At 34.4% G+C, this 18,372-nt stretch overlaps 1 protein-coding gene and 1 pseudogene across 1 annotated transcript; one reads left to right on the forward strand and one right to left on the reverse strand.

Annotated features, from left to right (window-relative positions):
* The first annotated feature begins 1,060 nt into the window (after nucleotides 1-1,060).
* Nucleotides 1,061-4,131, forward strand: LOC149491635 (eukaryotic peptide chain release factor subunit 1-2 pseudogene; annotated as a pseudogene).
* An 8,135-nt stretch (nucleotides 4,132-12,266) lies between these two features.
* LOC149491636 (cold-responsive protein kinase 1-like) lies at nucleotides 12,267-17,793 on the reverse strand. Its single transcript, XM_089717157.1, is given in 8 exon segments — nucleotides 12,267-12,436; nucleotides 12,439-12,697; nucleotides 14,068-14,218; nucleotides 14,870-15,113; nucleotides 15,392-15,602; nucleotides 15,701-15,816; nucleotides 16,043-16,191; nucleotides 17,574-17,793. Coding segments are annotated over 7 exon segments (1,209 nt in total). The 5' UTR covers nucleotides 16,116-16,191; nucleotides 17,574-17,793; the 3' UTR covers nucleotides 12,267-12,281.
* Between the last annotated feature and the right edge of the window lie 579 nt (nucleotides 17,794-18,372).

Raw genomic sequence — 18,372 nt, forward strand, 5'->3', positions numbered from 1 at the left:
CGCATCTTGTTGCATATCTCCATGGTTCTTGCGAAATAGCTAGTAAAAGATTCGATGTCCTTCATCTGTAGAGTTTCAAAGTATCTTCTCAAAGCTTGAAGCTGTGCACGTTTCACTATAGTTTGAGCCTGATACTTCTTCTTCATAGAATCCCTTATATCCTTGGAAGTTTCTTGCATAGAATGGTTTCCAAGATGGTACGATCAATAGCTTGAAAGAGATAATTCTTCGTCTTGTCTTTAAATCTTTTGGCTTTCTTACTTCGAACTCTGCCTTTTTGGACATCCGTCAAAGTTTCACCTTCTACTGGTGCACCAATTCCATTTTCAATGATTGACGAGTATTCTTTTAAATGCAGGAAGTTCTCCATCAGCATGCTCCAATGATCATAGTGACCATCGAAATGTGGAATTGCTGCCTGCATAAAATTAGAATCTAACGCCATGAAACAAAAATAAGTGTAACATCCTAGTGAGTTGAGTTGAGTCATTATAGAGGTAAGTTGAGTTGGGTTGAATCAAACCTTGTTGGGAAGAATGAGTATAAGTGGACTTATGTGAATGTAAAGTTAGGACTTGCTTGCATTAAAACATACAGCTTGGGTATGAAGTTGTAGCCTTTGTACACTTGAGGTACCAATTAGATATGTTACACAGCCAACTCACTAGGATGTTACAATAAGGCTGCTGCTCTTTTGTTTTCTTTCTAACCTCACGTGTTTCACTCTCTTAAGCTCTCTTTTCTCTCTTTTAACCAGGCTCTGATAACACCGATAACTAGTAGAAATTTGAAAAATAGAATTAAAAGAGAGAAAGATGCTCAAGATACTTTTTATTAAGAAACTTGATAGCCTTTATATAGGCTTACAAAGAGTAATAAAAAATCTTAATAAACTAAGAAATATCAGCTGTTAACGTGACCATGCTCTACTGAACATTATCAACTAATTCCTAAACAATAGGACTGAAACATTGACTAAGAAAACAAACACTAAAAACAAATTAATTACGGTAACATAAAATAATTAAACAGAATTATTCAACATTGATATTGCAAAGGCAGTGGCACCAGCATGATTTCGCTGCTGTTACGTCCTAATGATCAAATTTTAAAGTTTCGAAAATGCTAGGCAAGGAATATTGAACCATGGCAAACATCAAGAGTAAGGTCAACCGAAAATATGTACAAGATGCAATTACCTTTGCCCTACAAATACTCAAACCTTACAAAGAGGTTCCTTCCATAGGACTTGTCCTATATACAAGACTAGTTGTAACTGAAGATGGAAAAGAAAGGAGGTTTACTTATGATTTTGTGCCTTTTAAACCTATACGCCAATCCCTCTACCTGTGTGATAAGAAGTTCCATACAGAAGCACTGCATCAACTTTTTTATTCTGATGATAGATTTGGATTTATAATTATTGATAGGAAAGGGACTCTAGTAGGGACATTAAGAGGAAACAATCGCGAAATCCTTGAAAAGTTAAGTATTGATCTTTCAAATAAACATGGTAGAGGTGGTCAATCAAAAAATAGATTGATGCCTTCGAATGGAGAGTCGACACAATTATGCCTTCGAATAGATTTGATGCCTTTCTCACATAATTGTGTCGACTCTCCATTCAAAGGCAGCAGAAGTTAAAGCATTTTATAAATCCTTCAACATGTGTGCCTAAAGTTTCTGGACTAATACTTGCTAGTTCTGCTGATATTAAGATAGAGTTAAGTCAATCGAACTTGCCTAATCCTCGTCTACAGGATAAATTACTCAAGTAGTAGACATTTCATATGGGGGAGAGATTGGATTCAATCAAGCAATTGACTAGTCATATGAGGTTTTATCAAATGTCAAGTTCATGCAGGAGAGGCGAATGATTTTGAACTTCTTTGAGGAAATCGATCGGGATAGTGGAAAGTTTGTTTATTGCTTGAATGATACTATGCATGCTTTTGAAATTGGTGCTATAAAGGTTTGAATATGAATCGATATGGTTTGAAGCACAACAAGATGAATGCGATTTTTATAAAGATCTTGAACAAAGAAGAAGAGACTGACTAGGGAAATTTCTAGGATTTGACTAACTCAGCTGACTTGGAGATTCAAGAAACAATGACTTTAATAGGATAACTCACAAAAGGGATCACAATTTTGCCAAGGATTTGGTGGCATTAGTGGAATTCTTCGATACCAGTTGGATGTTGGATTACTACGATATTTAGTAGAATTGAATTGGGATCACGTGGAGCAACTTGCACTTCAATATATGAAAGATTTGGATCGCTGCAAACCCAAGAAGAAGGGGCACGACCATGCCATTTCCAGCACGCCTGTGCCAGCCTTTGGAAATCCAGGACGCGAGACACGCCCAAGCTTAAGAAGCACAGACACGCTCGTGTCAATTTCCAACCCGCTCGTGCTAGCCTCTAGGAGTCTAGAGCATGCCTGTGCCATGTATAGCCTGCCCGTGCCGGTAGGTCCAGCTACAATTCTCACATAGACACGCTCATGTCACTTCCAGCACGCCCGTGCTAGCCTCTGGAAAGCCCAGGACACGTCCATGTCATATCCAGCATGCCCGTGCTGCCACCCTTACTAGGATTTTGTCTAGTTACGACTTTTTGATTATTTTTTAGGGTTTTATGCTTTAGCCTAACCTATAAATAGGTTATTTGTATCATTGGCACATTCATTATCGTTTGATCATTATTCTTATCAATAAACTTCTTTGAAAGTTTAGTTCTCTATTTTATCCATCGGATCAAACATCATTAATCAAAACTCCTGACGGAGTATAATCGTTTATTTCCATTCAGTAACCGTTTTGCGTCAGTTGGTATAAGAGCCAAAAGGCAAAATATCTCCATGGCCAACAATCATGAGACACGACTCATAGCCATAGAGGCGAGGTTCGAAGAGTTAACAGAACAAATTAGACAATTGACTCTCGCAATCTAACAAGGCAAACCCACAACCTGCAGCTGGAATAGCAGTTCTGAATCCACAGCAATCAGATTATGCAAGACACTAAAATCATTATGATGGAGGTTGAGACTATAGAGGGAATGTTGACAATTTTCATGACTGATACAAAATAAAGTTAGATCTTCAACCTTTCTCAGGATCATTAGATATAGAAAGTACTCTTATCTGGCTAGCGTAGGTCGAACGATTCTTTGAGATCATGAATGTCGAGTATGAATGTAAAGTTTCCATTGTGGCCTATAAACTAAAGGGCAGTGCATCAGTGTGGTGGATTCTATTCAAAACGAATGCCATCGTCGAAGGGTTGAACCTGTGCGAGATTGGATCTTAATGAAACAGATGATTGAGCATCGTTTTTTCCCTAGTGATCACTCCCAAATCTTGTATAATAGGTACCATGACTATTTTTAGGGAAATCAAAAGGTAGATGAATATGAAGAATTCTTGAGATTGCAGGCTTGATGTGACAATTGTGAGACTGAATCCCAGCAAGTGGCTCATTATCAGAGGGGATTGAATCATGATATAATGTGTATGATGGGTGTAGCTGCAATTTTCACTTTGGCAGATGCAATTGAGATGGCCAAACGTGCAGAAGATAGAATTAATTGGCAACCTTAGCAACCACCTAATTATAACCAGAATTTCAGGCAACCCTATCCATCCGGAAATCAACAGTTCAGTCAAAATTTTAGAGGACAGAATTCAAGAGCAGTAACTCTTGCTACTAACTAGAATTTACCGCATATTCCAAGAGAAGAAAATAAAGACTCTTAAAGAAAGGCTCCCGTGGAAGATAGAAACAATAAACCAAATCCGTATCAAAAGCCAACTGGAGACTATTGTTATCGATGTAGGAAACAAGGGCATATATCTAATATATGTCCAGAACGTAGGGGGGCTAATGATGGGCGTCGATAGGTGAATGTAGTTGATGAGGTGGTTGAGGTTGAAGAAGTAGAAGACGAAGATGATGGATCCTTGGCTGGTTCAGAAGATGGTGAAGTTACATATGTTGTTCAAAAATATTGTACTCACCAAAACAAGAAGGTGAAACTCAGCGAAGGAAAATTTTCAAGGCTAAATGTCGTGTTGGTGAAGCGGTGTGCCGACTCATTATCGACAATTGCAGTTGTGAAAATTTGATAGCCAAGCAGCTGGTTGAAAAGCTAAATTTACCCACAGAACCACATCCTTCGCCGTACAAGGTAAGGTAGATTAAAGAGGGTCCAACGATTGAAGTAAATCGGATTTGCAAGGTTCTTACATCAATGGGAAAGTCATACTCAAACTCCGTTAGTTGTGATGTTGTGGATATGGATGCTTGTGGAGTACTGTTAGGACATCCATGGCAGTTTGATGTAGATGCATTGCACAAGAGAAAAGAGAATTCATACATGTTCACTTGCAAAAATAAGAAAATCATTGTCTTACCTTCTAGATCTTCTGCCAAAGCTTCTAAAGTGGAGGAAAAATCCATAGTAGCTGTTTCTTCCAATGTGCAGGAATTATCTAGTGCAATTGAGAAGTCCGGAGGTGCATTGGCATTACTGATCAAACCAGAGACATGCTTTAAAGAAGGGGCATTAGTACCCCCCAGTCAAGGAGTTGCTAGATGAGTTTCATGCCGTAGTTGACTATCTATACTTCCACCTTTGTGGGACATTCAACATCAGATTGATTTTATCCCTGGATCGAAGATACCAAACTTGCCCCATTATAAGATGAATCCAAAGGATAGCCAGATCCTTCAAGAATAGGTAGAAGAATAATTGAAGAAGGGACATATCCGAGGGAGCATTAGTCCTTGTGGGGTTCCTGCTTTATTGGTACCAAAGAAGGATGAGACTTGGAGAATGTGTGTGGATAATAGAGCCATCAATAAGATCACAGTGCACTATCGATTTCCTATTCCTCGTCTAGAGGACATGTTGGACCAATTGTCAGGGTCTACAATATTCTCCAAAATAGATCTCCACAGCAGTTATCATCAAATCAGGATCAAGAAGGGAGATGAATGGAAAATCGCATTTAATACTAAGGAGGGGTTATACGAGTGGTTAGTTATGCCGTTTGGATTGACTAATGCACCGAGCTCATTCATGAGATTTATGACTCAGGTTTTACGCCTTTCTTGTGCAAATTTGTGGTTGTTTATTTTTATGACATCTTAATTTTCAGTAGCAGCGAGGAAGAACACCTTCAACACCTTCGACAGGTGTTGGATTCTTTACAGAGAAATGAGTTGTACATCAACCTTAAGAAGTGCAGTTTTATGATCGAGCAAATTCTGTTTCTTAGCTATATTGTTAGCTCGGAAGGAATTTATGTTGATGACAGAAAGATTGAGGCCATTCGAAATTGGCCTATTCCCAAGAACATCACTGAAGTTTGTAGCTTGCATGGTCCCGCTACTTTCTATAGGCGGTTCATCAGGAACTTTAGCAGCATCATTGCTCCTATCATCGATTGTTTGAAGAAGAGAGAGTTCGTCAATTTGTGTGGACAGAGGTTGCAAACAAAAGCTTTGAAGAGATCAAAGATAAGCTTACTTCTGCCCCTATTCTTGCTTTAATTGACTTTGATAAATTGTTTAAGGTAAATTGTGATGCATGCGGGATTGGAATTGGTGGTATTTTGTCTCAATCTGGAAAGCCTATTGCATTTTTTAGTGAGAAATTGAATGAAGTTAGACAAAGGAGGTCTACCTATAAGCAAGAGTTGTATGCAGTTTTTCGAGCTTCAAGACTTGGGAACATTATTTGTTGGGCCGTGAGTTCATTATTTACACTGATCATCAGGCTTTAACTCATTTTCAAACTCAGAAGAAAGTGAGCAAGATGCATGCGCATTGGGCAACTTATTTTGGTGCTTTCCATTATGTCATTAAGCACAAATCAGGTATTTGTAACACAGTAGCGGATGCTTTGAGTAGGAGAGCAACCTTGTTGATTACAATTAGACAAGAGATTGTGGGGTTCGAATTTCTTAAGGATCTATATGCCTCGGATGAAGATTTTGCTGACATATGGGTAAAAATTGATGCTAAATAGCCCACCGACAGTTTCTTGGTTCATGACGGGTGTTTATTCAAGGAAAACAGGCTGTGCATCCCTCGGTCTTCCCTCTGAGAAAATTTAATGCGAGAAATCCATGGTGGAGGATTGAGTGGACACCTAGGGCGAGACAAGACTATTGTGGGGTTAGAGGCTCGATTTTATTGGCCACAATTGAAGAAGGAAGCAGGGAAGCTAGTACAGAATTGCTCAATTTGCCAGACATAGAAAGGCCATTCCCAAAATACCGGTCTATACACTCCATTGGCTGTACCGGAACAACCCTGGGAGGACTTATCCATGGATTTTGTGTTGGGTTTACCACGAACTCAACGAGGAGCTGACTTTATTTTTGTTATTGTAGACAAGTTTTCCAAGATGGCACACTTTATCCCTTGCAAGCAAACTAATGATGCCTCGCATATAACAAAGTTAATTTTCTAGGAGATTGTTCGATTACATGGCATTCCCAAAACCATCAGATCTAACCGAGACACAAAGTTTCTAGCTCACTTTTGGACAACTTTATGGAAGAGGTTTAACACTCAACTCCGCTACAACAGTACTACGCACCCCCAAACTGATGGACAAACGGAAGTGGTGAACCGGACCCTTGGTAATCTCCTTAGGTGCATTTGCAGCGAGAAGAAGAAGATGTGGGACCTTGCTCTTGCCCAAGTAGAATTTGCTTACAACAGTTTGATCCATAGAGCCACTGAGATGTCCCCTTTTGCAATTGTCTACCGGAAGGTACCAGCCCATCCTCTTGATCTCCTTTCCTTTCCAACAAGTGTAAAGAAGAGTATTGCAGCTAATAACTTGGCTACGAGCATGTGGAGGTATTCAAGCAAGTGCAGCAATTCATCACTGCTGCCAATGAAAAATATAAAGTTGCAATTGATAAACACTGGCGTTATAAATCTTTTACCGTGGGTTTGGGTCATGGTTTATCTTCGCAAGGAGCATGGCGAAGGACAGAAGAAGCTTGATTCCAAAAAGATTGGCCCCTTTCAGGTACTTAAGAAGATCAGTGATAATGCCTATGTGCTTGAACTGCCCGAAGACATGAAGATCTTAAGGACCTTCAATGTTGCTGATTTATTCCTTTTCTATCCTGATGATGATCACTTGAGGTCGAATTCTTTTGAAGTGGAGGGGATTGATGTGGAGCAACTTGCACTTCAATAAATGGAAGATTTAGATCGCTGCAAACCCAAGAAGAAGGGGCACGGCCGTACCATTTCCAGCACGCTCGTGCCAGCCTCTGGAAGTCCAGGACGCGAGACACACCCAAGCTTAAGGAGCACAAACACGCCCGTGTCACTTTCCAACCTGCCCATGCTAGCCTCTAGGAGTCCAGAGCACGCTCGTGCCGACAGTTCCAGCTACGAGTCGCACATAGACACGCCCGTGTCACTTCCAGCATGCCCCATGCCAGCCTCTGGAAGCCCAGGACACGCCCGTGTCATGTCCAGCACGCCCGTGCCGCCACCCTTACTAGGATTTTGTCTAGTTACGCCTTTTGTATTATTTTTTAGGGTTTTATGCTTTAGCCTAACCTATAAATAGGTTATTTTGTATCATTGGCATATTCATTATCGTTTGATCATTATTCTTATCAATAAACTTCTTTGAAAGTTTAGTTCTCTATTTTATTCCTCGGATTAAACATCATTGATCAAAACTCTTGATGAAGTATAATCATTTATTCCCATTTACGTAACCGTTGCGTCATGGGAACTCAGCATTGCATTTTTTTTTCCCTTTTGGAAAAACTCATTTTCAATTGCAAGAATTGAATTAAATTTTTCCTGTACATATTAATTACTAGCAAGTAAATTATGGCTCAATGAATTGTCTATTACAATGACAATTTCAGGCAACAATCACTTTGTTCTTTTTTCTTTTTCTTTTTTAGATTTGTAAATAAAAATGTAACTACAAAATTTAGGTTCCAATTTATACAAAATAAAGTTTATGAAATTCATATCGTGTAGAATTTTCATAATATAAGTTCTTAAGTAATAATTTTAAATTAAATATTTTTTTATTTTAAAAAATTTATATGTAAATAATATAATATTTTATTTATGGATTTTTTTAAAAACATATAAATGATATAGGATAAAAATTAAAATTAATTAAACTACAAATTAAAAGTAAGAAAATATTATGTATATGCCTTGATTTATACAATCGGACATTAATTATAAATTAAATAAAGATTGAGTAAAATCTACCCGTGTGTATAAACATAAAATTTTTTATAGTAATAATTGTAAAAATCTATTTAGAAAAAAAAGATCCATATAAATTAAAATATTATACAACTGTTAATAGTAACGCATTTATTTATTTTTTTTAGCTTGACTAACTAATTCTATGATTTAAAATCAAATGGATGTAATACTAATATACATGAAAATATATGATATAAAATTTGGTTATACACATTAGAAAATTTAATTTATCATTAGAAAAAAAGGAGAAAAAATTTTAAGTCAAACATTTAAATTATATAATTTAACTTTCTTTATGTAAAAAGATAATAAAATGTCATTCATATATAGCATGCTTTTAATTGAATAAATACATTATAAATGTTTTCACAATAAAATTAATAAAAAATTTTATTAACTATTGTTTACTAAGATTTTCAACAATTTATTTTGAATAAATAAATTTAATATCAGATAATTATTTATATTTAAAAATTTTTTATAATATTATTGGAAAGAGTATTTTATTCACATAATTAAAAGAAATATATTAAATAGTTTATTTTATAACGTAATATGTAAGTAACAAGTTATAGAGCAAATTTTTGATATTGTGATTTGTATTTAAATATTTTAAATTTAATGGAAAAAAGCACCTTCTGTAACAATAATGAAATTTTATTTTTTTACTCTAGTTGTCTATAAACTAGATTGATACTAGGTGTATACCCACGCGATTAGCGAGGTTTTATAAATTTTGAAATTTGATTTTTTTAAAGAATCATGAACACACATTAACTTGGTTTTATTTCCTTCCAAAAAAAAAAAACAGTTTTAATTCTAATTATCTAAAATACTAAAATGATGCCTATAATTTAATTACTGCCAAATAATTTCTCTCTGTTAATTATATCGCAAATTTTTTTCAATTTAAAATTGTATAATTTAGAGAATAATTTTTAAATATGGTTAATTATAAATTTGGTATCTCAACTTTCTAAAATTTTCTATTTTGGTGTTTCAACGGAAAATATTTGCAATTAAGTATCTGAATCCATAAAAAATTTTCAATTAAGTATTGCTTGCTTACATGACAGACCAGAATTACAAATAGGAAATATAAGATCCACTTGACATTTTAAAAAGTGTTAATTATGTTTAAGTTAATTGACATGTCAGACTCACTTAACACGTCAGAGATATAAAATTATTTTTCCTTCGCCCACCATTTGACGTACTCTCTCTCCTCGTTTATGTTCTTCCCTACACTTTATTTTTCTTCCTCGTTTATTTCTCACTCTTCTTTCTTTGTCTTTTTGCCTTCCTCTAATTTCCTATTTCTCTCTAATCTCCATTATCTCCCTATAAACTTCTATGCTAAGTCCATAATCTCGACCTCTCGCCCCTCTGCTTTCGACACTCTCATGGTAAATGCATGCGCCGCCTCCAATAAATCCCAGTAAAAGTCTTAGTCCACCTCCTCATCCAAGAAATGCAAATCCACTAAAAACATAGGATCTGGCTTTTTTTACGTTGCTTTGCTGTTTTATGCTTTATCTGTTTTTTTTTTGAATTTAACCCATTTTGTTTTACTTTTTTTATGTTGTTAATTTCCATATGAATGATGATCTGGCTTGTTTCATATATGATAATATGTTCTTTCTTTCATTTTTTTTAGTAGACAAAGTATTGTAGCTTGAGTTGCAAGAATTGGGATTAAAAAAAACATTCATGATTCCAAGCACAATTATATTTTTTTTTTTTTTTTTGTGGTAACATTACAAATCTTTTGAATTTAAATATCTCTTTGAAAATTTTGATTGCACTATGCTGTACATAGCAATCTAATTTTTTTCAGATTGCTTTAGAATTTGAGAAACTATAGCATCTGAATATGTGGTCTTTAATTGTCCATATGCTAGTGCATTTTCCTTTGGAACTAAGGTCTATATACTGCCAAGCTGCTATTACAAGGCTTCATATGATTTTGGTGATTAGATCTGTAGTGCAGAATAAAATAGGTGAAGGAAAGGAAAGAGAGAAGGTTTTCCAATGGCATTCTGATTACTTTGATATATCTATATCTTACTGAGAGATTCACCAAAGATTCAAGAGAAACTTTTTTGCGGCAAATAAATTCATACTAATGATAATTAAATGATGATGATGTTTCCAACAAAAGACACAAGAAATATATTAAATCAGAACTTGTAAGTTACACGGTTAGAACATTACTAAAAAAAAACAGTTGACTCGAAAAAGAAAAAGAAAAAGAGAGGATAATTTCATGCAAAAGCACACTAAAAAGACAACTACTTGATTTGTTTTGCAATGTAAGCCCATTCAAAAATTTTTCAAGCTTGATTGCATATACTCAACTCTGTTTATGTACATGAACACCATGAAATATGCATATATACAGTAAATATTTCAGACCAAATTTTTCTCAACAACTGGCATACTTACTAATTGATCTGCAAGCATCAAAACTATTTTCAAGGAAATAAATATTAAATTGTTACCGTCAACTCCAAACCATTTCAAATTTCAGATGGGAATACCCATTTACATAGATATGAAAAATAATAATAATATGACATAAACTCACAACCAAAATGCATGCACAAATAGAAATACATAAATCAGTTGAGAAAAAAATGAACCAAAATTCAGATGGGGAATACCAACTTCATAAGAATAAAATGAACACATATAAGAAAAATAAAATAACTTGACATAGACTCACATCCAGAATACATACACAAATGCAAATACATAAATCAGCCAACAACAAAAAATGAAGCGCCAAGAAACTTACCATCTCCTTGAAGAAGCATATAAGATTTGACTCATTATGAAGTTGAGAATGTTTTGTTTTTCCAAATTCCTAGAAAAGCTATAATAATGTAGGTCAGTGGCATAAATAATTGCAAAATTATTGTGATGTAAGCTTATGTCCAAGTACAATGGTAAAGAACAGGTGTTTCTACTGGGCATTCAAATTAAGACGCTTTCTATTGTAAATTCAAAATATTGCATGCAATATCCTCAGTTTGACAGTTCCTAATTATCTTGATAATTAATATTATCCGGATAGCTAGAATAATTGGGATTATCTTAATTTAATATAAGGGACTACTAATTGTAAGTTATAATGTAAATTAAAGTTAAATTATGCCATGAGAATTAAATTGAAATAAGGTTAAGTGAGCCTCAATCATGGTGATGGGAAGCTAGCACTTGAAGTTCCTCAATCAACCATTTTGATTTAGTACTTAAAACAATTAATGTTTAAATCAACCTTAAAGTTATGACTAAAGTAGCCAAAACTTTATTCTTTCTTTCGCATTCTAAAACGTAGCTTTCTCTCTTCTTTTCCTTTCTTCTTAATATTTGGCCGAACAATAAAGAGTGAGAGGAGAGCATTTTAAGTTTGGTTTAAAGAAGAAGTTGATTTGAGGTAGAAACAAGCAAGATAGAGCAAATTATGTACCTCTATACGCCAAATAGGCGTTTTTGTTTTTTTATTTTTGAACTGATCTTGAATGGTTGTTCTATTTTTGTTATATATTATGTATTGTTACAACAATCATGAATACGTAAGATAAAAAAAGATAGTGGAATAGAATAAAATATTATTGCCATAGTACAAAATAAAAAACAATTTGTGGTTTTACAAAGCATGTTTTCTTTTCCTTCAACAATTTTAGACAATTTTTTATAAATATTTAAATATTTCTAAAAACAAACACGTTTGATTTTGAAAATAAGCGAAAAACTAAAAACAGAAACAATACCAAAATGAACCTTAGCTAAAACAAACAGACACAAATCCCAGCACACTTTCTTCATTTCACTCAACGTTGGCCATTTACAAGAGAAAGCATTCCGACAAAAAAATTATTTAGCTATTTCTCTAGCTAAAGAACATAAATAGAGCAAAGGAAAATGGCTCTAGAATTTACACAAAACTACCAAGCCTAAAGAAAAAATCTAATGGATATATTTTTCACAACGACTTTTAAACGCTAAGATCATATGGTGGTGCATTGAAGGTTGTGGCTGCACTTGTAGAATTTCCTGATGACAATGTTGAACCGTCCGATGACAAATTATAGGCAGATCCAGTCTTTGTTTCAGATTTGGTTGGATTATAGGAAGATGTATTTTTTGGGGTTTGGGATTAGGGGGGCCTCGAACTTTGAGATCCATGAAATCAGTAATTAAACCTGGTTTTGTTATCTTACTATCATTGACTTCCTTCTCACCAGTAAGCATCTTGACCACTGTAGACATGGAAGGTCGGAGCCTTGGAGCGTCTTGGGTGCAGAGTAAACCAATCTTCAGAAACCTACAGGCCTCCTCAGCATCAAAGTCACCATTCAATGATGTATCCACCAGCCCAACCAGCTCCCTTCGCTCGTAAAGTTCCCATGTCTGTAACAGGAGAACCGCAATGTGATGAACAATGCCTAATCACTTAATTTACTATGGGCACGATTAGTATGCAACTGAAAGAAACATGAGAAACCCTGTGGCCATTTTCCTGATTTTACATGAGACCTAACTTCATTGATGATCTCCAAGGATGCCAAAAAATGGTAAAAAGACAAGAATTACAGATCAACAAGCACGACACATTTGGTGGAAAATTTCCAAAAAGCACTTGGGCCACTTTGCTACAACTTTTACAGGATGCAACATGCATGGGTGGTTGAAAACCAAGCTGCAGAGTTTGGTTGGGTTTAGCATGACCTGAGAGCTGAAAATAATAGATAAGACTCCAGCATCTAAGACAATATGAGGAAGGCATGACTTTCATATTGCTAGTTTTCTTGGGTTAGATTATTGGAGCTTGGAGGTATGACTATTAATGGACCAGATCTTAGATTTCTGATTTAACAAGTCAAAAATGGATTTACTTCAATATGATTCAATATGAATTTGGTACAATTTTTTTTTTTCAGAGAAATGATATGAAATTAGCATTAATACAGGTATAAATGTTATTTATTATGAATACACAAGTATAAATACAAAGAATGATTTTATCCATGTACGCATGTAAAATATAGGAATTATTTTATGCTTGGAAAAGAAAATATAGCCATTGGATAACTGCGTACAATTTGTCAATGTAATATGTTCTTGAGATATGATCCATTCCGAACTAGTAGAATTGGCACAATGAAAGACTCATATATATGTAATGACAGACTTATATATAGATGTAATGACAAAGAAATTACTTCAAATTCATTTAATCTCTTCAACGAATTGTTATAAGGATATAATAATTTTCTTATTTTTCCAAATTAGTTTTGCTAATATGAATTAATTTTTTAAAGATTACAAAAAATATTAATAAAATGGGATTTAGTGTTTTCAGTCAGCATGTTGAATTATAAACTTTAATCCAGTCCGAATCTGATCCATTGACTAATTGGAGATTATGCCTACTTTTGGCAGAAATATGATGAGAATAATATCGAGGATTCTATCAAAAATGGTAATAGGTGAGGGTTGAATTCAGTTTTTAAGAACTTATTTACACCATTTTCCCTTGCCAGGTATCAATATGGTTGAACCAAGATATAGTTTCTTAAACATGCTGGTTATATTATGATGTTAGTGCTATTCAACTTTTAGCTTGTGTTTTTGTAACTGCTTAACTCTGGCTATTATGTTTTCATGTAAAAACACATCAAAATTAAAAAATAATAGTTCATATATATAACTTTATCCATGCATCTGCCTTTTCATCTAAAGAGTATTATCATAATAGTAATGAGTCAAGAAATTCATACCCGTTCTAAGAGATATTGTTCTTCGATAGGCAATCGTGTATTTGTGTTGCATCTTCCACTGACAATTTCCACAAGGAGGACACCAAAACTATAAATGTCTGCTTTCCTCGTTAGCTGCCCCCTAATTGCATACTCTGGTGCCAGATAACCTCTAAAACAGCAAATGCAGAAATTAATACCAGATCCTATATGCTTGTTCAAACAAGCACAAGCGCATGCATACATAAATGAAATTTAATGACTAAGCTTAAAAGACAACCCACACGTAAACTTAAAACATTTTATTGCAGCATCAGAATATGATCATATGCTTAAGAAAGCATTTTATTTGCGATGGGTATGTAATTCAAGGAAAATACTGGATTTATTCTGGTTTGGAAAGTAATTATCAACATAGTCAGAAGATTTCATCCAAATTATCAAAGAGTTATAGTGGTTCCCAAATATGCTGGATTACCAATCACTCAAGACCTGACAATAGAACATTCTCATAATCTCAAAAAACCAACATTCCTTTACCTTAGTCCAAAAACTAGTACGAGAAGTCAAAAAATAATTTAAATGTGCTGATGATATTGAACTTTATGATGGATTTGAATCATGCATATTCACCGTCTAATTCGTGCATCACTATTCCAAACAAACAACAGATATGCAACTGGCACCTTTCCATCATTGTATTCTCTGAGTGAAATTACATTGCAATGTAAAATAATTCAAACATTGACTTGCTGCACCTGACAGCATGCTTAGAAAAAAGAAGTTACATATCAATCAACATAACTGAAAAGTTCGAACTTACATTGTTCCAGCTACACGTGTACTGACATGAGTCATGTTGGGTGGAATAAGCTTGGCCAGACCAAAATCTGAAATTTTGGGAGACAGGTCTTTGTCAAGGAGAATATTGCTAGCTTTGATATCTCTATGAACAATGTGTGGCCGTAAGTCCTCATGGAGAAAGGCAAGCCCTCGTGCCACGCCAATGCATATTCTAGTTCGTGTTCTCCAACTAAACTGAATGTTACTTTGAGTGTGGCCTACTCCTGAAAGGGAAAATGCACTTTAGCAATCAAATTCAACTTGAATGCAAAACAAAGGGCAGTTAGGTATTAAGGCAACCTTTGCGTAAATTCTATTATTTTACACATATAATACTCATGGATTAACAAAGAATAAAACACTAAGAAAAAATTTAGCAAATTTCTAAATAACTTATTTCCAGAAAACTGAAGGATGGAACTACTTTTCCATGTTAAGAGCTACCAAGAGTAGCATGAATAAGACAATAACAAAGGCTTCTCAATGAAGAACAAAGCATTACCAAGAAGAGTTTGTGCAAGACTGTTATTCTCAAGGAAGTTATAGACTAAAATTCTGTGATTTTCTTCCACACAACAGCCATATAGCTTAACTAAGTTTTCATGCTCTATCTCCGAGATCACATTAATTTCCGTTAAGAACTCTTTCGCCCCCTGTCTTGATTCAGCTGAAAGAACTTTTATAGCTGCAATTTTCCCATCTTTAAGCCGTCCCTGACCAAAGATAATATATTTTAAGGAGAGAGTAAAAAAAAATTACTATGTATAATGCTTTATTAAGGCATGCATTTAAAAAATAATCATGCAAATACCTTGTATACAGAACCAAAACCACCCTCTCCAATTTTATTGGCTGGACTAAAACCTTCAGTAGCATTTTTTAATTCCCTATAGGTGTATTGTTTAACATTGTGAATTCCTGCAACTTCTGTTCAGAAATAGAAACCAATAATAAGAAGCTTTATTATTGTTATGGTAAAAATAGCTATGAATTGTGTAATATGGAAATTATTACGGCAGGTATATTACTCTTTAGAAGAATAATTATTTCAGAAAGATATTCTCATCCAGATACATGAGATGATGAGATATATTTCAAAACCTACCCACTTACCCCATTATAACACAAAGAAAATGCTTCATTTGCAGCTTACCTTCATCAACTCCCAAAGAATGCTTTGATGAAGAATTACTCTTCCAACCAAATAAAAAAAAGGAACAAGTCATAATTGTATGATAGACCAGTCTTCTCTATCGAATGTCAAAAGATGTCCAAAATTAACAACTTCCAAGATCAGCTAACCTGAATCATCAGACACACATGACTTAGGTACACAGTTTTGCAGCATGAAAAAAATAAATAAATAAGTAAAAGAATCAAGGACAACAATGACTTTGGTACTCTTGACGTTGGAAGTTTCAAATGATGCACTCAAATCCGTAATGCAATAAAAACAAGATTACGTCTAATTAGGATGTTATTTTCTCATGTGGGAACAAAACTATATTAGTATGCAAGTGAGCAAAATCAAAATATGAAGACTTTGCAAAGTTTGCATAATCCCCCAGCCAAGCCAAGAAATATATAAATATACAAGAAAATCTAGAAAAGGCTCTAGCACAGAAACTCAAGCCAGAAGCAGTACATTGAGAGACACATACACCACATAAAGCCATAAGAATGCAAATGAGGTAACAATGATTAATAGTCCTATAAAGTCGAGAACAGAACATAACACAAGAACAGGAAGCTGTAACACCATTTCAAGTATCCAACCCAAAACAAAATATAAAGGCATGTGATAATTCTAATGCAACCAACTTGTTTAATATTAACAAAAGATCAAGGACAAGGGGCAACAAGGAAATGCCTAAGAAACTATCCACTCCCACACTTCTGATAAATTCCATCAAAACACCACAGTCAAGCCTTTCATCTAATTCTGCTGTAAATGTAGAATAATACACCTCCACAGCTTAAGAGACTCTAATTCATGTTTGATAGCTGAAGTCTATTAAATTTTTTTTCCTTCACAAGGTTGAAACACTGCACCTCCATTTCTGCTTGGTTGAACTCCTACTGTTATTTTTGTCACTAGTTTTTTATGATACATCTAATTGACCAAGGGGCAATAAATCAGAACTTATCTGGAACCCAAAAGACTTATTTGTTGAGAAAGCCAAAAAAATGCAAAGAATTGCATTTTATAAAAGTGCAAATTGAAAGTAATAAATTTAGCGGATTTTAGTGCTTCTAATTCACAACTAAATTCAGTTGTATGTTTATTTCCAATGCACAAGAGACTTTCATAAAATTGATTAATTAATAAATTTCAAAATATTCCTAATCCTTCATAGACAAGAAAATCCTAGCTCAAGTTAAAACACGAATAATCTTTATAAACAATGACAAGTATGCTTCCACAATTCAGTCGTAGCCTTGATGTTTCTAAGACATAATTAGTAACCCAACAAGAGGCAAACACCTCTGATGCTAAATATACAATCTTTCACTTAAAATGAACTTACCCAGCAGAAATCGTTTAAAAAATCAGACAGAGAAAAGAAAAAAAAGATACTGAATTTGAAATTGAAGCTTGGAATTAGCATAGCCCAGGAAAACAAAAAGTCAAAGAAAGATGAGAACAGATCAAAAGTAGAATAAGACTAATAAGAGAGGCTTACCTTGAAAACCCAGAAAGAAGAAGAAGAAGCAGAGATGGGTTGGTTAAGAACAGAGAGAGATTATAGGAGGCGTTCGCTGGAGGTGAGGTGAGGTATGAATTAGAAGGGAACAGGTGGAGAAGAGAAGCAGTGTTGGCAAAGTCCATGAAGGAACGCTCACGTTCTTTGAATCTTCAATTCCTCAGCTTGACTTGACTTTTAGCATTTGAATTTGTCGATAATCTAATTTAATACTAGTGCTACGACTACTCCCTTTTCACTTTTAACTTTTCCCTAAAACTAACAAAAAAAGGAAAAATGATTTTATCGTGTTTATTAATCCTATAAATAATTATAAAAGACAAAGTTGAATAGATACATACATTTAGAGATGGAAGTGACCACTCCGTTCCGTCTAACGAAGATATGAATAGATATTAGTTAGTTAGGATGAATACGATTGCTATCCACAATAAATATGGGTAGGGTATGGATATTAAACTTTATGTACTCGCTATTCATTATTCCTTATAATAAACGGTTTTGATAATAAATACTTGCGTATTGTACTCATTTATTAGTAAAAAACATATTTTAAATAAGTTTAGATTTGAATAGTTTAAAATGTGCAGATACTATATCCGTTTAAGAGGTATTTTAAATAAGTTTGAAACGGATAAGGGTAGTAAAATTTTAAACGGATTTTGATATGGATATTTAAACGAGTTCAAGACGAATATGAATAGTAAAATTTTAAATAGATAGGGTTACGGATAATTCAAAATTTACGGGTATCCTCCACTTCCATCCCTACATATGG

This window comes from Jatropha curcas, unplaced genomic scaffold (assembly GCF_041381405.1).
Source record: "Jatropha curcas cultivar XTBG-Jc1 unplaced genomic scaffold, XTBG_Jcur_1.0 HiC_scaffold_1029_pilon, whole genome shotgun sequence".
Taxonomy (NCBI): Eukaryota; Viridiplantae; Streptophyta; class Magnoliopsida; order Malpighiales; family Euphorbiaceae; genus Jatropha; species Jatropha curcas.